At 48.9% G+C, this 20,613-nt stretch overlaps 1 protein-coding gene and 1 pseudogene across 2 annotated transcripts; both read left to right on the forward strand.

The window, feature by feature from the left end:
• The window catches only part of LOC124022092, a 31,759-nt pseudogene extending 31,455 nt beyond the window's left edge, over nt 1-304 (forward strand).
• A 1,176-nt stretch (nt 305-1,480) lies between these two features.
• LOC124022095 (guanine nucleotide exchange protein smcr8a-like) lies at nt 1,481-18,874 on the forward strand. Of its 2 annotated transcripts, XM_046337138.1 has the most exons (9): nt 1,481-2,462; nt 4,909-5,091; nt 7,453-7,703; nt 9,458-10,260; nt 12,376-12,867; nt 13,823-14,399; nt 16,886-17,034; nt 17,987-18,408; nt 18,535-18,874. In XM_046337138.1, exons 1-8 carry the CDS (start codon nt 2,286-2,288, stop codon nt 18,364-18,366), a joined length of 3,012 nt encoding a protein of 1,003 aa, XP_046193094.1. In that variant the 5' UTR covers nt 1,481-2,285; the 3' UTR covers nt 18,367-18,408; nt 18,535-18,874. The 2 variants fall into 2 exon arrangements, with proteins under 2 accessions (XP_046193094.1, XP_046193092.1); XM_046337136.1 differs by having other exon boundaries at nt 1,482-2,462; nt 17,987-18,874.
• The last annotated feature ends 1,739 nt before the right edge of the window (nt 18,875-20,613 follow it).

Below are 20,613 nucleotides of genomic sequence, written 5' to 3' on the forward strand. Positions count from 1 at the left end.
CTCCACTGAGACGTGGACGGGAGATTGTTGTTCAGGCAGTCGTGCATCTCCTTCACTGACTGACTAAACAGAGATAATTTATACATTGTGTATGAGTACTACGGTGTGGATGAGTTGATGGGGGGGGCTCTGACTGAGCAGCACAGAGACTGATGCTGATGATGATGATGATGATGATGATGATGGACTGTGCCTTAAGGGAAGTAGATGAGGGGAGGAAGAAATTAAAAAGAAGACTAGGGCCGCGTTTTACACAGACACCCAGAATCAGGTTACTGCAGACGTAGTGACAGACTTTCTCCTGCTGTGGTATAGCATCTAGAGCTCTCAGGGTAGTGGGTTCAATCCCTCTGTCCAAAATGCTGTTTCAGAATGGCCTGCGCCATTGAGGCTTTTACAACCCATAGGAATCCCCCACCCTAGTTGACTACTTTAAAATGGTGGAAGCCCTCAATGAGCACTACCCATTTTTACCACAGCCACAAAGTGATAATTAGTGACAGACACAAGACTGTGGACATAGTTAGCGCCAGTTACCACAGCCACAAAGTGATAATTATGCGACACAAGAGGCTTTTACAACCCAGGAACCCCCACAAAGTTGATACTTTAAAACAAGACAGAGTTACCCAGCCAGTTACCACAGCCACAAAGTGATAATTATGACGACACAAGACAACAGAGTTAGCGCCAGTTACCACAGCCACAAAGTGATAATTATGACGACACAAGACAACAGAGTTAGCGCCAGTTACCACAGCCACAAAGTGATAATTATGACGACACAAGACAACAGAGTTAGCGCCAGTTACCACAGCCACAAAGTGATAATTATGACGACACAAGACAACAGAGTTAGCGCCAGTTACCACAGCCACAAAGTGATAATTATGACGACAAGACAACAGAGTTAGCGCCAGTTACCACAGCCACAAAGTGACAATTATGACGACACAAGACAAGAGTTAGCGCCAGTTACCACAGCCACAAAGTGATAATTATGACGACACATGACAACAGAGTTAGCGCCAGTTACCACAGCCACAAAGTGATAATTATGACGACACAAGACAACAGAGTTAGCGCCAGTTACCACAGCCACAAAGTGATAATTATGTCTAAAATCCCTCCGCCAATTTCTCTTCTTTTAAACCTGTTGAATGACGTCATTATATGCACCTTCTACTGAATAAAGCGCTCAACCCTTTTTCTTTTCATAATGTTGTGTGTGTTTTGCGTTTGCTGCAGGGGTTGTTTTTAAGTTGAAGAGTGTTTATTTAAATAAATGTTTTCTGCTGAACTACTGGTGATAATAATCCTCATTATTTACATGTTTAGCTGATATAATTCTGTCAAGTTAAATCCAACATTGTGGACATTTAATGAACGCTTTTCATGTTGCATTTTATTTCAAGTTGTAATTTGTAGTCCATCGGGTCATGATTGAACTACAAATCCAAGCTTGCATCAGTAAATAGCTTCTTTTTCCCACAAATCAATCCCGTTATTGTATACCGAAATGATCTGTCCCCGCTGAGGACTGAATTCCCACCGGACACCGGAGGCGGTGATTCAGCCCTTTCACAAGTCTCCTCGAGGTGTCTCGGGACGGATTCATCACCCCGGTAAAGAAGGAACGGCTCCTCCCCGCTCACGACCGGCAGCTGTCACATGGCTCAATATGTCTGGAGTTGGACCCGCTGCCTGAAGACGTGATACACACTTCGTTTCTCTCCACCGGAGCTGCGAGTCTCCGGTAGAGTTCAGTTCATTACTCTCTACGGAGGCGAAAAGAGGAACCGGGCCAAAAGTTGACCATGTGACTCGGTGTTACTTCCCGCAGACGGACCTGTTTCTCCCGGTTAATTTAACGCTCCTGTCGTGGGCTACTTTGTGTTTACGTGTTTTTTTTGTCGCTGCTTCAGGACAGCTGTTGTTGACGTAAAGCGACTCCCGGTTACGTCGGTAAGTTAACACCTCGCTCTGACGTTGAACTCTTCCGTGTTAAAATGTTATTTACCGACGTCCACCGATCTAAATACATTTTAATGAGAAGTGAAAGTTAAACATGTTGGTTTCGCTTTTAAGTTGTACTTCGATTAGTTAAGTTTTCAACAACACAACAGCAAGACTTTTTAATACCCGTTACCCGGTCAGCTCTCCGGTGCCAAAACGGACTCCACCGGGAAAGTTAAACGGGAACACGAAGAAGTGACCAACACACACACACTGGCTCTCTAGGATCAACACACAGAGACACCTGGGATTGATTTTTTTATGACGTCATGATTGGGTCTCCTGATGTGCTGGCCTTCACCAGTGAAGGGGATTTGGGGGGGTACCCAGACGCCCAGGTCCTGCCAGAGGAGTTCTCCCTCCCTCTCCTTCCCCTCTCTCACCCCTGGACCTCCCCTGCCCATTTCAACAGGGACTTCATACTGGTGGCTGAGTTCTCAGAACAGGTAGGACCTGGCAGGGGGTGGTGTGTGTGTTTTCAAATCATAGTTTATTTGTCACTTGCGCGGAATACAACAGGTGTAAAACCAATAGTGCACAAAAGGTTTTGGGTGAGTAAAAGAGGGGTTGGTGGGACACAGATAGATATGATGAACAGAGAGTAGCAGTAGAGTAAAAGGGGTTGGTGGGTGGTGGGACACAGATAGATATGATGAACAGAGAGTAGCAGTAGAGTAAAAGAGGGGTTGGTGGGTGGTGGACACAGATAGATATGATGAACAGAGAGTAGCACAGAGTAAAAGAGGGGTTGGTGGGACACAGATAGATATGATGAACAGAGAGTAGCAGTAGAGTAAAAGAGGGGTTGGTGGGACACAGATAGATATGATGAACAGAGAGTAGCAGTAGAGTAAAAGAGGGGTTGGTGGGACACAGATAGATATGATGAACAGAGAGTAGCAGCAGAGTAAAAGAGGGGTTGGTGGGACACATAGATATGGTGAACAGAGAGTAGCAGTAGAGTAAAAGAGGGGTTGGTGGGACACAGATAGATATGATGAACAGAGAGTAGCAGTAGTGGGACACATAGATATGTGTAGAGTAAAGTGAGGGGTTGGTGGGACACATAGATATGATGAACAGAGAGTAGCATAGTGATAGGGGTTGTGGGTTTATTAACTGAGAGTGTATATAGGGGTTGGTGGGTGGTGGGACACAATGCAGATAGCCCGGTTAGCCAATGTGCCGGAACACTGGTTGATCGGACCAATTGAGGTAGCATGTACATGAATGTATAGTTAAAGTGACTATGCATATATGATAAACAGGTAGCATAGTGATATGTGTGTTTATTATACTGAGAGTGTATATATTCTGTCCAGGTGGAGGGGGTGGTGTGTTTATTATACTGAGAGTGTATATATTCTGTCCAGGTGGAGGGGGTGGTGTGTTTATTATACTGAGAGTGTATATATTCTGTCCAGGTGGAGGGGTGGTGTGTTTATTATCCTGAGAGTGTATATATTCTGTCCAGGTGGAGGGGGTGGTGTGTTTATTATACTGAGAGTGTATATATTCTGTCCTCCTGTCCAGGTGGAGGGGGTGGTGTGTTTATTATCCTGAGAGTGTATATATTCTGTCCAGGTGGAGGGGGTGGTGTGTTTATTATACTGAGAGTGTATATATTCTGTCCTCCTGTCCAGGTGGAGGGGGTGGTGTGTTTATTATACTGAGAGTGTATATATTCTGTCCAGGTGGAGGGGTGGTGTGTTTATTATACTGAGAGTGTATATATTCTGTCCAGGTGGAGGGGGTGGTGTGTTTATTATACTGAGAGTGTATATATTCTGTCCAGGTGGAGGGGGTGGTGTGTTTATTATACTGAGAGTGTATATATTCTGTCCTCCTGTCCAGGTGGAGGGGGTGGTGTGTTTATTATACTGAGAGTGTATATATTCTGTCCAGGTGGAGGGGGTGGTGTGTTTATTATACTGAGAGTGTATATATTCTGTCCAGGTGGAGGGGGTGGTGTGTTTATTATACTGAGAGTGTATATATTCTGTCCAGGTGGAGGGGGTGGTGTGTTTATTATACTGAGAGTGTATATATTCTGTCCAGGTGGAGGGGTGGTGTGTTTATTATACTGAGAGTGTATATATTCTGTCCAGGTGGAGGGGTGGTGTGTTTATTATACTGAGAGTGTATATATTCTGTCCTCTGTCCAGGTGGAGGGGGTGGTGTGTTTATTATACTGAGAGTGTATATATTCTGTCCAGGTGGAGGGGTGGTGTGTTTATTATACTGAGAGTGTATATATTCTGTCCAGGTGGAGGGGGTGGTGTGTTTATTATACTGAGAGTGTATATATTCTGTCCAGGTGGAGGGGTGGTGTGTTTATTATACTGAGAGTGTATATTCTGTATTCTGTCCAGGTGGAGGGGTGGTGTGTTTATTATACTGAGAGTGTATATATTCTGTCCTCCCAGGTGGAGGGGTGGTGTGTTTATTATACTGAGAGTGTATATATTCTGTCCAGGTGGAGGGGGTGGTGTGTTTATTATACTGAGAGTGTATATATTCTGTCCAGGTGGAGGGGTGGTGTGTTTATTATACTGAGAGTGTATATATTCTGTCCAGGTGGAGGGGGTGGTGTGTTTATTATACTGAGAGTGTATATATTCCTGTCCAGGTGGAGGAGGTGGTGTGTTTATTATACTGAGAGTGTATATATTCTGTCCAGGTGGAGGGGGTGGTGTGTTTATTATACTGAGAGTGTATATATTCTGTCCAGGTGGAGGGGGTGGTGTGTTTATTATACTGAGAGTGTATATATTCTGTCCAGGTGGAGGGGGTGGTGTGTTTATTATACTGAGAGTGTATATATTCTGTCCAGGTGGAGGGGGTGGTGTGTTTATTATACTGAGAGTGTATATATTCTGTCTTCCTGTCCAGGTGGGTCCCCTACCGGTCCGGACCATCCCTGATGACCCCAGAGTGATCGGTTCCTTCGACCTGAACCATTTCTCTCTACGCATCATGTCTGTTGACTACCAAGCCGTAGCCCCTGGTCCTCAGCCACACAACCAGACAGCTGGTCCTTCCTTCCAGACCCTCCCCCGTCTGGCCTTCTCAGAGGTAGGTAGCCCCTGGTCCTCAGCCACACCACCAGACAGCTGGTCCTTCCCTCCAGACCCTCCCCCGTCTGGCCTTCTCAGAGGTAGGTAGCCCCTGGTCCTCAGCCACACCACCAGACAGCTGGTCCTTCCCTCCAGACCCTCCCCCGTCTGGCCTTCTCAGAGGTAGGTAGCCCCTGGTCCTCAGCCACACCACCAGACAGCTGGTCCTTCCCTCCAGACCCTCCCCCGTCTGGCCTTCTCAGAGGTAGGGAGCCTGGTGTTTAGAGAAGGGGCCCAGCAACCAGACGGTTTGCCGGTTCGAATCCCAGCTCCGACGGAGAAAAATCTGGTGTGGAGTGAGCCTGCCTCCCTAGTGTTGTTGGCATCATCCCAGATGCCATCGGCTGCGGTTGTGCCCTTGAGCAAGGCACCCAACCCCCTAACTACCAGACGGTTTGCCGGTTCAAATCCCAGTCTCAGTCCTCTGTCAGTCAGTGTGTTTCAGGGAGTTGTGTTAGACTAGTCTCAGTCCTCTGTCAGTCAGTGTGTTTCAGGGGGTTGTGTTAGACTAGTCTCAGTCCTCTGTCAGTCAGTGTGTTTCAGGGGGTTGTGTTAGACTAGTCTCAGTCCTCTGTCAGTCAGTGTGTTTCAGGGAGTTGTGTTAGACTAGTCTCAGTCCTCTGTCAGTCAGTGTGTTTCAGGGGGTTGTGTTAGACTAGTCTCAGTCCTCTGTCAGTCAGTGTGTTTCAGGGGGTTGTGTTAGACTGGTCTCAGTCCTCTGTCAGTGTGTTTCAGGGGGTTGTGTTAGACTAGTGTCAGTCCTCTGTCAGTCAGTGTGTTTCAGGGGGTGGTTGTGTTCTTCCTCCAGGGTGGTTCTGGGTGACTCTAAGGAGGGGGTGGTTGTGTCCTTCCTCCAGGGTGGTTCTGGGTGACTCTAAGGAGGGGGTGGTTGTGTCCTTCCTCCAGGGTGGTTCTGGGTGACTCTAAGGAGGGGGTGGTTGTGTCCTTCCTCCAGGGTGGTTCTGGGTGACTCTAAGGAGGGGGTGGTTGTGTCCTTCCTCCAGGGTGGTTCTGGGTGACTCTAAGGAGGGGGTGGTTGTGTCCTTCCTCCAGGACTCCAGGGTGGTTCTGGGTGACTCTAAGGAGGGGGTGGTTGTGTCCTTCCTCCAGGACTCCAGGGTGGTTCTGGGTGACTCTCAGGAGGGGGTGGTTGTGTCCTTCCTCCAGGACTCCAGGTGGTTCTGGGTGACTCTAAGGAGGGGGTGGTTGTGTCCTTCCTCCAGGGTGGTTCTGGGTGACTCTAAGGAGGGGGTGGTTGTGTCCTTCCTCCAGGGTGGTTCTGGGTGACTCTAAGGAGGGGGTGGTTGTGTCCTTCCTCCAGGGTGGTTCTGGGTGACTCTAAGGAGGGGGTGGTTGTGTCCTTCCTCCAGGGTGGTTCTGGGTGACTCTAAGGAGGGGGTGGTTGTGTCCTTCCTCCAGGGTGGTTCTGGGTGACTCTAAGGAGGGGGTGGTTGTGTCCTTCCTCCAGGGTGGTTCTGGGTGACTCTAAGGAGGGGGTGGTTGTGTCCTTCCTCCAGGACTCCAGGGTGGTTCTGGGTGACTCTAAGGAGGGGGTGGTTGTGTCCTTCCTCCAGGACTCCAGGGTGGTTCTGGGTAACTCTAAGGAGGGGGTGGTTGTGTCCTTCCTCCAGGACTCCAGGGTGGTTCTGGGTGACTCTAAGGAGGGGGTGGTTGTGTCCTTCCTCCAGGACTCCAGGGTGGTTCTGGGTAACTCTAAGGAGGGGTGGTTGTGTCCTTCCTCCAGGACTCCAGGGTGGTTCTGGGTAACTCTAAGGAGGGGTGGTTGTGTCCTTCCTCCAGGACTCCAGGGTGGTTCTGGGTGACTCTAAGGAGGGGTGGTTGTGTCCTTCCTCCAGGACTCCAGGGTGGTTCTGGGTAACTCTAAGGAGGGGGTGGTTGTGTCCTTCCTCCAGGACTCCAGGGTGGTTCTGGGTAACTCTAAGGAGGGGGTGGTTGTGTCCTTCCTCCAGGACTCCAGGGTGGTTCTGGGTAACTCTAAGAAGGGGTGGTTGTGTCCTTCCTCCAGGACTCCAGGGTGGTGCTGGGTGACTCTAAGAGGGGTGGTTGTGTCCTTCCTCCAGGACTCCAGGGTGGTGGGTAACTCCAGGGTGGGTCTGGGTAACTCTAAGGAGGGGGTGGTTGTGTCCTTCCTCCAGGACTCCAGGGTGGTGCTGGGTAACTCTAAGGAGGGGTGGTTGTGTCCTTCCTCCAGGACTCCAGGGTGGTTCTGGGTAACTCTAAGAAGGGGGTGGTTGTGTCCTTCCTCCAGGGTGGTTCTGGGTAACTCTCTAAGAAGCGGGTGGTTGTGTTCTTCCTCCAGGACTCCCGGGTGGTGCTGGGTGACTCTAAGGAGGGGGCATTTGCCTACGTTCACCACCTCACACTCTATGACCTGGAGGCCCGGGGCTTCGTCCGCCCGTTCTGCATGGCCTACGTCTCTGCCGACGAGAGGAAGATCATGCTGCAGTTCCAGGAGCTGTCGCTCCTCTTCTCCCGCGCCTCCGAGTGCCTGAAGACCGGAAACCGACGGGCCTTCGCCCGCGAGCTGCAGAGGAAGCTTCATGACCTAGAGTAAGAGGACAGAGACACACACACACACCTTCAAGCACTCACACGGAGTTTGTTTGTGGGCGTTTTTAAATCCTTCTCTCTGTTGACAGTGTCGTGTCTTTGGCTATGCCGGATTAAGTGACATGACATGCTATTCTATAAAATAATTTCTCCGTAATTAATATTACCTGATTGAGCTAATCAGGTAAATGTAATTAACTAGAGAGTCGGGGCACCACAAAATAATATTTATAGAGCTGTTATCTTCCAAAAAAACTCGTAAAGACCTAGTAACATTTATTTATTTATATTTATTTACCTTTATTTAACTAGGCAAGTCAGTTAAGAACAAATTCTTATTTTCAATGACGGCCTCGGAACAGTGGGTTAACTGCTTGTTCAGGGGCAGAACGGCAGATTTGTACCTTGTCAGCTCGGGGGTTTGAACTTGCAACCTTCCGGTTCCTAGTCCAACGCGCTAACCACTAGGCTACACTGCTGCCCCTCACTCATTTTACATCCATAGCAGTCGATATCAATCGTCGTCTTAATTCAGTCTCATCTGAAAGTTGTAAATTATTTTATCTGCATGAATCCTGGCTAACAAGTTGAATCAGCAATACAAAATAGGGTTTAATTATTTATTTACTAAATACCTAACTAATCACACAGAATCACACATGCACATAATTCAATCTTAACTTTGATTACAAATTACGTCATAAAGGAAAACGTCCCCTTTGTTACACAAGGAAAAGGGGTTGGGTTTGAGTGAAAGAGCGGGAAGACTGAGGAACAAAGGAAGAATCTGTGCTATCGTAAATACAGTATCTTATGCATTCTGAATTACCCCCCATTTCGAAAAAGGAAAATGCAATAAATATTTACTCTGAGCTGCGCTTCAGTAGGTTGGTGTTAGATGGAAGACCGTGTTGCCCAACCGAGTCCTTTGTCATTTGAAGAATGTCTCTGGTGGTCAATTGGATAAGTTGTTGTAACGTCGTTGTGTGATAGACGGGATACTCTGTCTGTTCCTTCGTAACCCTCGTTTGCAGCTGCGGTCGCTAACTCAACGGCTAGGAGGTATCACTTCTGTCGTGAATAAGAGTTCAAAGTTCATACCATTCGCAACCAAAGCTCACGCTGATGTTTGCTTTGTTCTGTAGTTATTATCTGAACCATTCTGACATCGGACCGTCGTCCTCATATCCTCGGAACAGGAAGTTATGTTGTCGTCAAGGGCTTATATAGGAAGGGAGAGGAGGGTGTGTTTGAAAAGATTTATAGCCCTTGTCCCTTCAGAGGGGCGGGCCACTGATTGAGCAGCCCTATCTTATGAAAACCCAAATGTCACATTTTAGAAGCTAAAATCACATTTCATCCCATCACAAATCATTTCATATTCAAACATTTAAATTGAACAACAATTCCATGTGAATCCGATAACTCTAATGTGTAGACTTTCCACTGTAGAGTTTATGTCATCTTATCATTGATGAGAATATCTCAGATGACAACCGAACTGATATCATATTCATTAAGTACCACGGCATATGTTCAATTGGTCGGATTACCAGAATATAGTTATGTTAACTATGTTAACCAAGGGGTTTTTAAATGTCACATCAGTAGGGTAGAGAGAAGATAAAAGGAGGGGAGAGGTATTTATGACTATCAGAAACCTATCCCCCAGGCCAACGTCATGACAACAGGTACACACGATCCACAGAGTTTGTTTGTGTGAGCGTTTTTAAAATCCTTCTCTCTGTTGACAGGTACACACGATCCATCCTTCAAGCAGCGCTTCAAAGATTATCCAATGAGGGTGCGGAGATCAGGGAGGAGGCGGAGCTGCAGAAGACGGCCAACGAGCTTGCTAGCGTGGATCGTTCCATCCTGGACCACAGATCCCTCCTCTACCAGGTCACTTCCTATCCCAACAGGAAGTTAAAAGACCCAGGCTTTCTGCCCTACGACCCCTCCCTGATTCCAGAGACCCTCCCCTTGACTCCTGATCCCTCCTCCCCCTCATACACCCCCCAGCTGGTTTCCGGGGCGTCGCTAGGGGGCGGGGGCTGGTCAGCGAGGCGGTTCGACCGCCGTCTGAAGCCGTTGGAGGAGCTGAGCGACTGCTACTTCCTGTCTCTGACGCTAGAACAGCTGGGCAACGCAGAACGCCGTCTCCGTGGAGACCAGAGTGTTCTACACAACCGTCGCATCACACACAGGCTCTCTAGGACGCTTTCACACACACAGTTCCTGTTCCAGCTCTGGGACCAGGAGGAGGAGGAGGACCTGGAGGAGGAGGGGGCGGGGCTAGAGGGAGGAAGCGGCGTGATGTCACATCCTGTGGCAGGGGCGGGACCACCGAGCCTGGAGTCGTTCTTCTCCTGCGTGGAGGAGGTGTCAATCAAACTGGAGACAGGAAGTGGAGGGGCAGAGCCGACACTTGATCCTGAGGGAGAAGGAGTAACCGCGGAGACGAGACCAGGCAGCGTGAGCAGTGGAGACAGCATTGAGGTTCTGGGGACGGAGCGCTCGTATAGAACACAGGGACTAACCCACATGGAACTCAGAGGTACAGTGAATTCAGAATCTGTTCAGACCCCTTGACTTTTAACACGTTGTGTTACAGCCTTATTCTGAAATGGATTCAATCGTTTCCCCCCCTTCAATCTACACACAATACCCCATAATGACATCACAATACCCCATAATGACATCACAATACCCCACAATGACATCACAATACCCCATAATGACATCACAATACCCCATAATGACAGAGCAAAAACAGGTTTTTAGAAATGTTTGCAAATGCACAAGTTTTTTTTAAAAATGTATTAAAAAACTGATCACATTTACTTAAGTATTCATACCCTTTACTCAGTACTTTGTTGAAGCACCATTGGCAGTGATTAAAGCCTCAAGTCTTCTTGGGTATGATGCTACAAGCTTGTCACACCTGTATTTGGGGAGTTTCTCCCATTCTTCTCTGCAGATCCTCTCAAGCTCTGTCAGGTTAGATGGGGAGCGTCGCTGCACAGCTATTTTCAGGTCTCTCCAGAGATGTTAGATCGGGTTCAAGTCCGGGCTCTTGCTGGGCCACTCAAGGACATTCAGAGACTTGTCCTGAAGCCACTCCTGCGTTGTCTTGGCTGTGTGCTTAGGGTTGTTGTCCTGTTGGAAGGTGAACCTTCGCCCCAATCTGAGGTCCTGAGTGCCCTGGAGCAGGTTTTCATCAAGGATCTCTCTGTACTTTGCTCCGTTCATCTTTGACTCGATCCTGACTAGTCTCCCAGTCCCTGCCGCTGAAAAACATCCCCACACCATGCTTCACTCTAGGGATGATGCCAGGTTTCCTCCAAATGTAACGATTGGCATTCAGCCCAAATAGTTCAATCTTGGTTTCATCAGAACAGAGAATCTTGTTTCTCATGGTCTGAGAGTCTTTTAGGTGGTTTTTGGCAAACTCTAAGCGGGCTCTCAGGTGCCTTTTACTGAGGAGTGGCTTCCGTCTGGCCACTCTACCATAAAGGCCTGATTGGTGGAGTGCTGCAGAGATGGTTGTCCTTCTGGAAGGTTCTCCCATCTCCACAGAGGAACTCTGGAGCTCTGTCTGTGACCATCGGGTCTTGGTTACCTCCCTGACCAAGCTCCTTCTCCTGATTGGTCAGTTTGGCCGAGCGGCCAGCTCTAGGAAGAGTCTTGGTGGTTCCAAACTTCTTCCATTCAAGAATGATGGAGGCCACTGCATTCTTGGGGACCTTCAGATACTCAGAAATGTTTTGGGACCTTATACAGATCAGGTGTGTGCCTTTACAAACTTCAGCTTGGTTTTTTGCTCTGACAATCAACTTGAGACCTTATACAGACAGGTGTGTGCCTTTCTAAATCATGTCCAATCAATTGAATTTACCACAGGTGGACTCTAATCAAGTTGTAGAAACATCTTAATCGATGGATGATCAATGGAAACAGGATGCATCTGAGCTCAATTTCGAGTCTCATAGCAAAGGTTCTGAATATTTATGTAAATAATGTATTTCTGTTTTTCTTTTGAATACATTAGCAAAAATGTCTAAACCTGTTTTCGTTTTGTCATTATGGGGTGTTGTGATGTCATTATGGGGTGTTGTGACGTCGTTATGGGGTGTTGTGACGTCGTTATGGGGTGTTGTGACGTCATTATGGGGTGTTGTGACGTCATTATGGGGTGTTGTGTGGGACTCCTCTGCTCCTATAGAGTTGTCTGGTGGGTCAGGGGTCAGGGCTGTGTATTAGACTCCTCCTCTTATAGAGTTGTCTGGTGGTCAAGGGTCAGGGCTGTGTATTAGACTCTCTCCTCTCCTCCTATTAGTTGGGTGGGTTGGGTCAGGGCTATGTATTAGACTCTCTCCTCCTATAGAGTTGTGTGGTGGGTCAGGGGTCAGGGCTATGTATTAGACTCTCTCCTCTCCTCCTATAGAGTTGTCTGGTGGGGTGGGTTGGGTCAGGGTGAAGGCTGTGATGTGGTGCGGAGTTGTGCCCCTGGTCAGGGCTGTGTATTAGACTCTCTCCTCTCCTCCTATAGAGTTGTCTGGTGGGTCAGGGGTCAGGGCTGTGTATTAGACTCTCTCCTCTCCTCCTATAGAGTTGTCTGGTGGGTCAGGGGTCAGGGCTGTGTATTAGACTCTCTCCTCTCCTCCTATAGAGTTGTCTGGTGGGTTGGGTCAGGGTGAAGGCTGTGATGTGGTGCGGAGTTGTGCCCCTGCGGAGGTGTGGATGAGACGTGACGTGCGGTCCCTGGCACGGAGGGCGAACAGCGAGGACAGTATTGAGATCATCAGCACCTCAGACTCCATCTTCCCTGACGACCTCATCTTCAACGCCATCACAGAGGAGGAGCCTGAGGAGCATGGAATCATGGGTAGTGTAATCCAGGAAGAGGAGGAGGAGGCAGCAGGTGAGGACACGCCCATTCAGCAGCACAGCACCCTGGGTATTGTAGTTCACAAGGAGGAGGAGCAAACTCTGCACCAAAGAATCCTGGGTAATATAGTCCAGACGGAGGGAAAGGAGGAGCTAGAGGACACTCCCACTCGGCTGCACCGCACCCTGGGTATTGAAGTCCGGGAATTGGATGAGGAGAAGCCAGAGAGATGGGACACTCCGGCCCCCTTGTCTGAGCCCCAGAGAACTCTGGGTAAGACTGTCTGTTTGTCCTCTTCAATAATAATAATAATGACATATCTGTCAAGAGAATTTTCAATCCCAATGATAATAACTAACAATAAGCTTTGACCAATCCCGAGGTTACAAACCTGGGTTTAATAATAATTAGGCAAAGACTTAGTTTATGCTAAAGGTTCGTACAGTTTATTCACGAGAGCGCTCTGAAGTCCAAAATACAAAGACATCCATTTTATAATGCACATACCTCCACACAAACAGTAGATGTCCTACACACTTCTGTACTCATACATACAGGGTAGCACATACGTAGAATGTATGCACACATGACTGTAAGTAGCTTTGGATAAAAGCGTCTGCTAAATGGCATATATTATTATTATTATTATTATATTATTATTACATACACACGGACAGTAGGTGAATTGTATCCTTCCCCAGAGTTCGCACCACTGGGTATCACTACCCAGCGCTGTCAGTTCCATTCCCCCGAGATTACAGGAACCTTGAGAAGGACTCCCTGTCCTATCATACATTTCTCAGAGTTCAGGTCGGGTCAAACACAGTTGAATCTCTCTGTATTTTCTTCCGACACACACACACACACATTTCTCTCCCTCCCATGTCTCTACTGAACCTTATTGGACGTTTATTAATCATTCATTGTACTACATAAACCAATAATCACTAATAGTTTCAGGGTGGAATACTTTAATCATTACCTTTTAAGCATATAATTCCCTTATCAATATCCCTAATAGTTTCAAGGTGGGATACTTTAATCATTACCTTTTAAGCATATAATTCCCTTATCAATATCCCTAATAGTTTCAGGGTGGGATACTTTAATCATTACCTTTTAAGCATATAATTCCCTTATCAATATCCCAGATGCTTTTTTCCCCAAGGTGTCTTACAACGTATCATCTGTTTTCTCTCTTAGTAACTGATATAGTTTCTGTCTCCAGTCCACCAGGTGTCAGTAGAGGGCTCCTCCCAGCAGTACGAGGGTCATCATGCCAACGGCGAGGTCAGAGGTCAGGCTGGGCGTGACGGCAGGCGGGTGGTGGTGCCTGACCTCCAGGTGAACTTTTCTTTCCCCTTGAGGTTAGATGTTAGAGGTCGGGGGTCAGGGGGGCGGCGGTTGCTAAGCGACACCCCTTACAGGCTGAGTGTAGACGAGGCATCGGACTGTATGAGCAACATCAGCACCTCTCCATCTTCCTCTCTGCCCCCCACACATCTCCATGGCAACCACAGCGCTAGTAATCCGCGACGACATCAGCGCCAGAGGAGGAAGGCGGGTCCTGGAGCCCTCAGGTTCCTGCGGCAGAATTCCTTCTCCCAGAATGCCGTGTTCTGCCTGCTAAGTGGACGGCCGCTGGTGGTGATTGGTGGAGAGGAGGGTTCCGTGAGGAGGACGGTCGCTGCCCTCTCGCTCTACCTGCCTTCACCTGGTCGCTATGGAGATGCTGTGCAGCCTTACTTGGCCACGCCTCTTCAGCTGACTGACCTGCTCACCTGGAGACTCATCGGAATCCACAGGTAAAAACAGAGCATCAAAACCCTGATGTCTCATGGGTAAATTGTGACTGACTGAGCTACAAATGATATTGAGTAGTGATTTATCAGGCCTTTATAGTCTGTTGTAATGTTGAACGTCCCCATTACTCTGCCTCCTATCCAAGTTCTAGATCAGGTATTTCCAAACTGGGGTATGCGCAATGCCGTCGGGAGTACGCCAAATAAAAATGTGATTCACATTTTTAAAAACAATCCGTTTCTATTTTCCAACGGGGCTATACATTTGGGCGAGGTTTTTTCTTTTTCTTGCCTGAGTAGCCTCGTTTCACCGCCAAAATTAAACCATTTGGTGTTCAGAGAAATAACAACACAACTGTAGCTTTCTGGTGACGCGCCTCGATCTAACAGTACACTTGAAGTCGTTCAAGATGGCCGTACTTCTTCATTGCACAAAGGAAAAACCTCAACCAATTTCTAAAGACTGTTGACATCCAGTGGAAGCGGTAAGAACTGCAAGAAGGTCCCTTAGAAATCTGGATTCCCAATGAAACCCATTGAAAAGAGAGTGACCTCTCACCTGCTAAATATGTTCTGCTATAGTCACAGACATGATTCAAACAGTTTGAGAAACTTCAGAGTGTTTTCTATCCAAATCTACGAATAATATGCATATCTTATCATCTAGGGATGAGTAGCAGGCAGTTGAATTTGGGCATGCATTTAATTTAAATCCGGACGTTAAAATACTGCCCCCAAGAAGTTAAAGCAAGGCCCCTGAACTCTCATTCTAGAACACAAGTCGAAGTTCTAGAACACCATAATAAATCACTTTCTGCACTTTGCAACGATATGGGCAGCGACCATGTATCGCTTTCACAACATACAGAGAAGTACGTTGGTTATCAAGGGGCAAAGTATTGACACATTTTTTTTAAATTGAGAGACGAGCCTATTTTTTTATTTACTGGCCATCATTTTCACTTGTCTGACCGCTTGCATGATGACGAGTTTCTCGTATAGTGTGTGTGGCAGGCTTACTATGATGGCAAATAATAACATTTGAGAGTGCGCTGACCCTGGTGCTAGAGGGGGTACAGCTGACCCTGGTGCTAGAGGGGATACAGCTGACCCTGGTGCTAGAGGGGGTACAGCTGACCCTGGTGCTAGAGGGGGTACAGCTGACCCTGGTGCTAGAGGGGGTACAGCTGACCCTGGTGCTAGAGGGGGTACAGCTGACCCTGGTGCTAGAGGGGGTACAGCTGACCCTGGTGCTAGAGGGGGTACAGCTGACCCTGGTGCTAGACCCTGGGGGTACAGCTGACCCTGGTGCTAGAGGGGGTACAGCTGACCCTGGTGCTAGAGGGGGTACAGCTGACCCTGGTGCTAGAGGGGTACAGCTGACCCTGGTGCTAGGGGGTACAGCTGACCCTGGTGCTAGAGGGGGTACAGCTGACCCTGGTGCTAGAGGGGGTACAGCTGACCCTGGTGCTAGAGGGGTACAGCTGACCCTGGTGCTAGAGGGGGTACAGCTGACCCTGGTGCTAGAGGGGTACAGCTGGACCCTGGTACAGCTAGAGGGGGTACAGCTGGAGGTTGAATGTTTGTACCCTGGTAAACAGCTGGAGGTTGAATGTTTGAAGGGGTACTGGACTAGGGGGTAAACAGCTGGAGGTTGAATGTTTGAAGGGGTACTGGAGTAGGGGTAAACAGCTGGAGGTTGAATGTTTGAAGGGGTACTGGACTAGGGGTACAGCTGGAGGTTGAATGTTTGAAGGGTTACTGAACTAGGGGGTACAGCTGACCCTGGTGCTAGAGGGGGTACAGCTGGAGGTTGAATGTTTGAAGGGGTACGGGACTAGGGGGTACAGCTGGAGGTTGAATGTTTGAAGGGGTACGGGACTAGGGGGTACAGCTGGAGGTTGAATGTTTGAAGGGGTACGGGACTAGGGGGTACAGCTGGAGGTTGAATGTTTGAAGGGGTACTGGACTAGGGGGTACAGCTGGAGGTTGAATGTTTGAAGGGGTACTGGACTAGGGGGTAAACAGCTGGAGGTTGAATGTTTGAAGGGGTACTGGACTAGGGGGTAAACAGCTGGAGGTTGAATGTTTGAAGGGGTACTGGAGTAGGGGGTAAACAGCTGGAGGTTGAATGTTTGAAGGGGTACTGGACTAGGGGGTACAGCTGGAGGTTGAATGTTTGAAGGGTTACTGAACTAGGGGGTACAGCTGACCCTGGTGCTAGAGGGGGTACAGCTGGAGGTTGAATGTTTGAAGGGATACTGGACTAGGGGGTACAGCTGGAGGTTGAATGTTTGAAGGGATACTGGACTAGGGGGTACAGCTGGAGGTTGAATGTTTGAAGGGGTACTGGACTAGGGGTACAGCTGGAGGTTGCATGTTTGAAGGGGTACTGAACTATAAAAGTTTGGGAACCGCTGTTCTAGAACACAAGTCGAAGTTCTAGAACACTGTATAAATCACTAAATAACTTCCATCTTTCTCCCCAGGACGTCTCCTACAGCTCCCAGCATGCTTCACTCTCTGGCTCGTTACGGACGTTACCTGGCCGTGCTGGACCTGGACCAGCGTACACTGAGAAGCCCCGCCTACCACGGACACCTCATTGGCCGGCTGGCCAACCCCCACACTCTGATAGGCTAGTGAAATGATTAGTCTTTTTTGTTGTTGATTTGTCTTGTACACAGTTACAACAGTTCACCTCAATGGTGGCTTCTGTGACAGGAGGGGGGGGGGTAGAGTCGTGGTGACGAGAGGGGGGTGGAGTCGTGGTGACGGAAGGGAGGGGGTAGAGTCGTGGTGGAGGGGGTAGAGGTGGTGGAGGGGGTAGAGTCGTGGTGGAGGGGGGTAGAGTCGTGGTGACGGAAGGGAGGGGGTAGAGTCGTAGTGACGGAAGGGAGGGGGGTAGAGTCGTGGTGACGGGAGGGGGGGGGGTAGAGTCGTGGTGGAGGGGGGCTAGAGTCGTGGTGACGAGAGGGGGGTAGAGTCGTGGTGACGGGAGGGGGGGTGGAGTCGTAGTGACGGGAGGGGGTGGTAGAGTCGTGGTGACGGTAGGGGGGTAGAGTCGTGGTGGGGGGGGGGGGTAGTGTCGTGGTGACGGGAGGGAGGGGCGTTCCAGTGGATGTCTCTCCCAGGGTACTATTGGCCAGTTGGAGGGGCGTTCCAGTGGATGTCTCTCCCAGGGATCTTAAATTCCCACTACTATTGGCCAGTTGGAGGGGCGTTCCAGTGGATGTCTCTCCCAGGGATCTTAAATTCCCACTACTATTGGCCAGTTGGAGGGGCGTTCCAGTGGATGTCTCTCCCAGGGATCTTAAATTCCCACTACTATTGGCCAGTTGGAGGGGCGTTCCAGTGGATGTCTCTCCCAGTCCAATGGGGTCTTAAATTCCCACTACTATTGGCCAGTTGGAGGGGCGTTCCAGTGGATGTCTCTCCCAGTCCAATGGGGTCTTAAATTCCTACTTCCACTTGGTTGTGAACACAGCATTCCTGTCTTATGTCTTGACCTGCATCTTCAACTAAACTATTTGAATGTCTATCATAGTGTAAAATGTGTTGAATGTTTGGTTTGTGTTTCTTATGTCCAGGTCGTGGCATCACCTACCTTCTCCACGTGGAGAGCTGCCTCGCTGAGCTGACAGCTAAGGCCTTCCTCTTCTCCTGTTCTCCTGACCTTTCAACTCTAACATCGGGTAGAGCTCAGAGTTCACCTGGGGGTCAGGCACCACCCATCTGCCACAGCCACTCTGACCTCCAGCTTCCCAGCCTCCCCGGGGAGGATGATGACTTCACGCTGACTCAGCGTCGCAGGGACTTCCTGTGTGGGCGGGGTTTCAGCGGGGAGGATGACCTCCGGGTGTTGCACTTCCTGTCTGACCTCATCAAACAGCACCACGCAGGAAGTGGTCCTCCGGCCCTCCGCTTCTCCTACAGTGCCGTCCCTTTACATAGAAACACCACAACATAGATATACAGCCCTGTCCCTTTACATAGAAACACCACAACATAGATATACAGCCCTGTCCCTTTACATAGAAATACCACAACATAGATATGCAGCCCTGTCCCTTTACATAGAAACACCACAACATAGATATGCAGCCCTGTCCCTTTACATAGAAACACCACAACATAGATATACAGCCCTGTCCCTTTACATAGAAACACCACAACATAGATATACAGCCCTGTCACTTTACATAGAAATTACACAACATAGATATACAGCCCTGTCCCTTTACATAGAAACACCACAACATAGATATACAGCCCTGTCCCTTTACATAGAAACACCACAACATAGATATACAGCTGTGTCCCTTTACATAGAAATACCACAACATAGATATACAGCCCTGTCCCTTTACATAGAAACACCACAACATAGATATACAGCCCTGTCCCTTTACATAGAAACACCACAACATAGATATACAGCCCTGTCCCTAAACACCCCCCCTCCAACACCACCTAAACACCCCCTCCAACACCACCTAAACACCCCCTCCAACACCACCTAAACAACCCCCTCTCCAACACCACCTAAACAACCCCCTCTCCAACACCACCTAAACAACCCCCTCTCCAACACCACCTAAACAACCCCCACTCCAACACCACCTAAACAACCCCCACTCCAACACCACCTAAACAACCCCCCTCCAACACCACCTAAACACCCCCCTCCAACACCACCTAAACAACCCCCCTCTCCAACACCACCTAAACAACCCCCCTCCAACACCACCTAAACAACCCCCCCCTCCAACACCACCTAAACAACCCCCTCCACACCACCTAAACACCGTCCAACACCACCTAAACAACCCCCTCTCCAACACCACCTAAACACCCCCTCCAACACCACCTAAACAACCCCCTCCCCCCCTCTCCAACACCACCGAAACAACCCCCCCTCAAGACTGTTATGTAATGTTCATTGGTGTGTGTTAATGCAGACTGTTATGTAATGTTCATTGGTGTGTGTTAATGCAGACTGTTATGTAATGTTCATTGGTGTGTGTTAATGCAGACTGTTATGTAATGTTCATTGGTGTGTGTTAATGCAGACTGTTATGTAATGTTCATTGGTGTGTGTTAATGCAGACTGTTATGTAATGTTCATTGGTGTGTGTTAATGCAGACTGTTATGTAATGTTCATTGGTGTGTGTGTGTGTGTTAATGCAGTGTACTTTTGTGTGCCGTGTAAAAAATCTGAAGATTAATTTATTAAAGATTGATATTAGCCATGTTTCAACTTGGTGCTAACATGTGTCCTGCCCTTGGCTTTAAAGGTTTAAAGGTAGGGTTGGCCGAACCCTGCGTGGAGACTAGGGTTGGCCGAACGTCGAGACTAGGGTTGGCCGAACGTCGAGACTAGGGTTGGCCGAACGTCGAGACTAGGGTTGGCCGAACGTCGAGACTAGGGTTGGCCGAACGTCGAGACTAGGGTTGGCCGAACGTCGAGACTAGGGTTGGCCGAACGTCGAGACTAGGGTTGGCCGAACGTCGAGACTAGGGTTGGCCGAACGTCGAGAGACTAGGGTTGGCCGAACGTCGAGAGACTAGGGTTGGCCGAACGTCGAGAGACTAGGGTTGGCCGAACGTCGAGAGACTAGGGTTGGCCGAACGTCGAGAGACTAGGGTTGGCCGAACGTCGAGAGACTAGGGTTGGCCGAACCCTGCGTCGAGAGACTAGGGTTGGCCGAACGCTGCGTCGAGAGACTAGGGTTGGCCGAACGCTGCGTCGAGAGACTAGGGTTGGCCGAACGCTGCGTCGAGAGACTAGGGTTGGCCGAACCGAGACTAGGGTTGGCCGAACCGAGACTAGGGTTGGCCAAACGGCGAGACTAGGGTTGCCCGAAAGCTGCGTCGAGACTAGGGTTGGCCGAACCGAGACTAGGGTTGGCCGAACGCTGCGTCGAGACTAGGGTTGGCCGAACGCTGGATACCACATCGTAAGGTCCATATCTATATGTATTATTTTAGAATGAAATCAATATTTTTTTCTCAGGGGTTGTAGAATTTCAGACCATACATACATTTTGGCACGGTGGTTTCAGCATCACTGTAAAAATCTGACGTTCGGTATCAATATTTTTTTTCTTCCTTTTGGGTATTTTTGCCAAAAGTGCCTCGTTAGCGCACTAGGTAGCGCGTCAGTCTCATAATCTGAAGGTCGTGAGTTCGATCCTCACACGGGGCAGCAAACCT

The sequence above is a fragment of the Oncorhynchus gorbuscha genome, unplaced genomic scaffold (assembly GCF_021184085.1).
Source record: "Oncorhynchus gorbuscha isolate QuinsamMale2020 ecotype Even-year unplaced genomic scaffold, OgorEven_v1.0 Un_scaffold_1289, whole genome shotgun sequence".
NCBI lineage: Eukaryota > Metazoa > Chordata > Actinopteri > Salmoniformes > Salmonidae > Oncorhynchus > Oncorhynchus gorbuscha.

Excerpts from the sequence above, each read along its gene's own strand:
- LOC124022095 (XM_046337138.1), top strand. The coding sequence starts at position 2,286 with ATGATTGGGTCTCCTGATGTGCTGGCCTTCACCAGTGAAGGGGATTTG. Across the intron at positions 2,463-4,908 it reads TGGCTGAGTTCTCAGAACAG|GTGGGTCCCCTACCGGTCCG; the intron begins GTAGGACCTGGC and ends CTTCCTGTCCAG. Across the intron at positions 14,400-16,885 it reads AGACTCATCGGAATCCACAG|GACGTCTCCTACAGCTCCCA; the intron begins GTAAAAACAGAG and ends CTTTCTCCCCAG.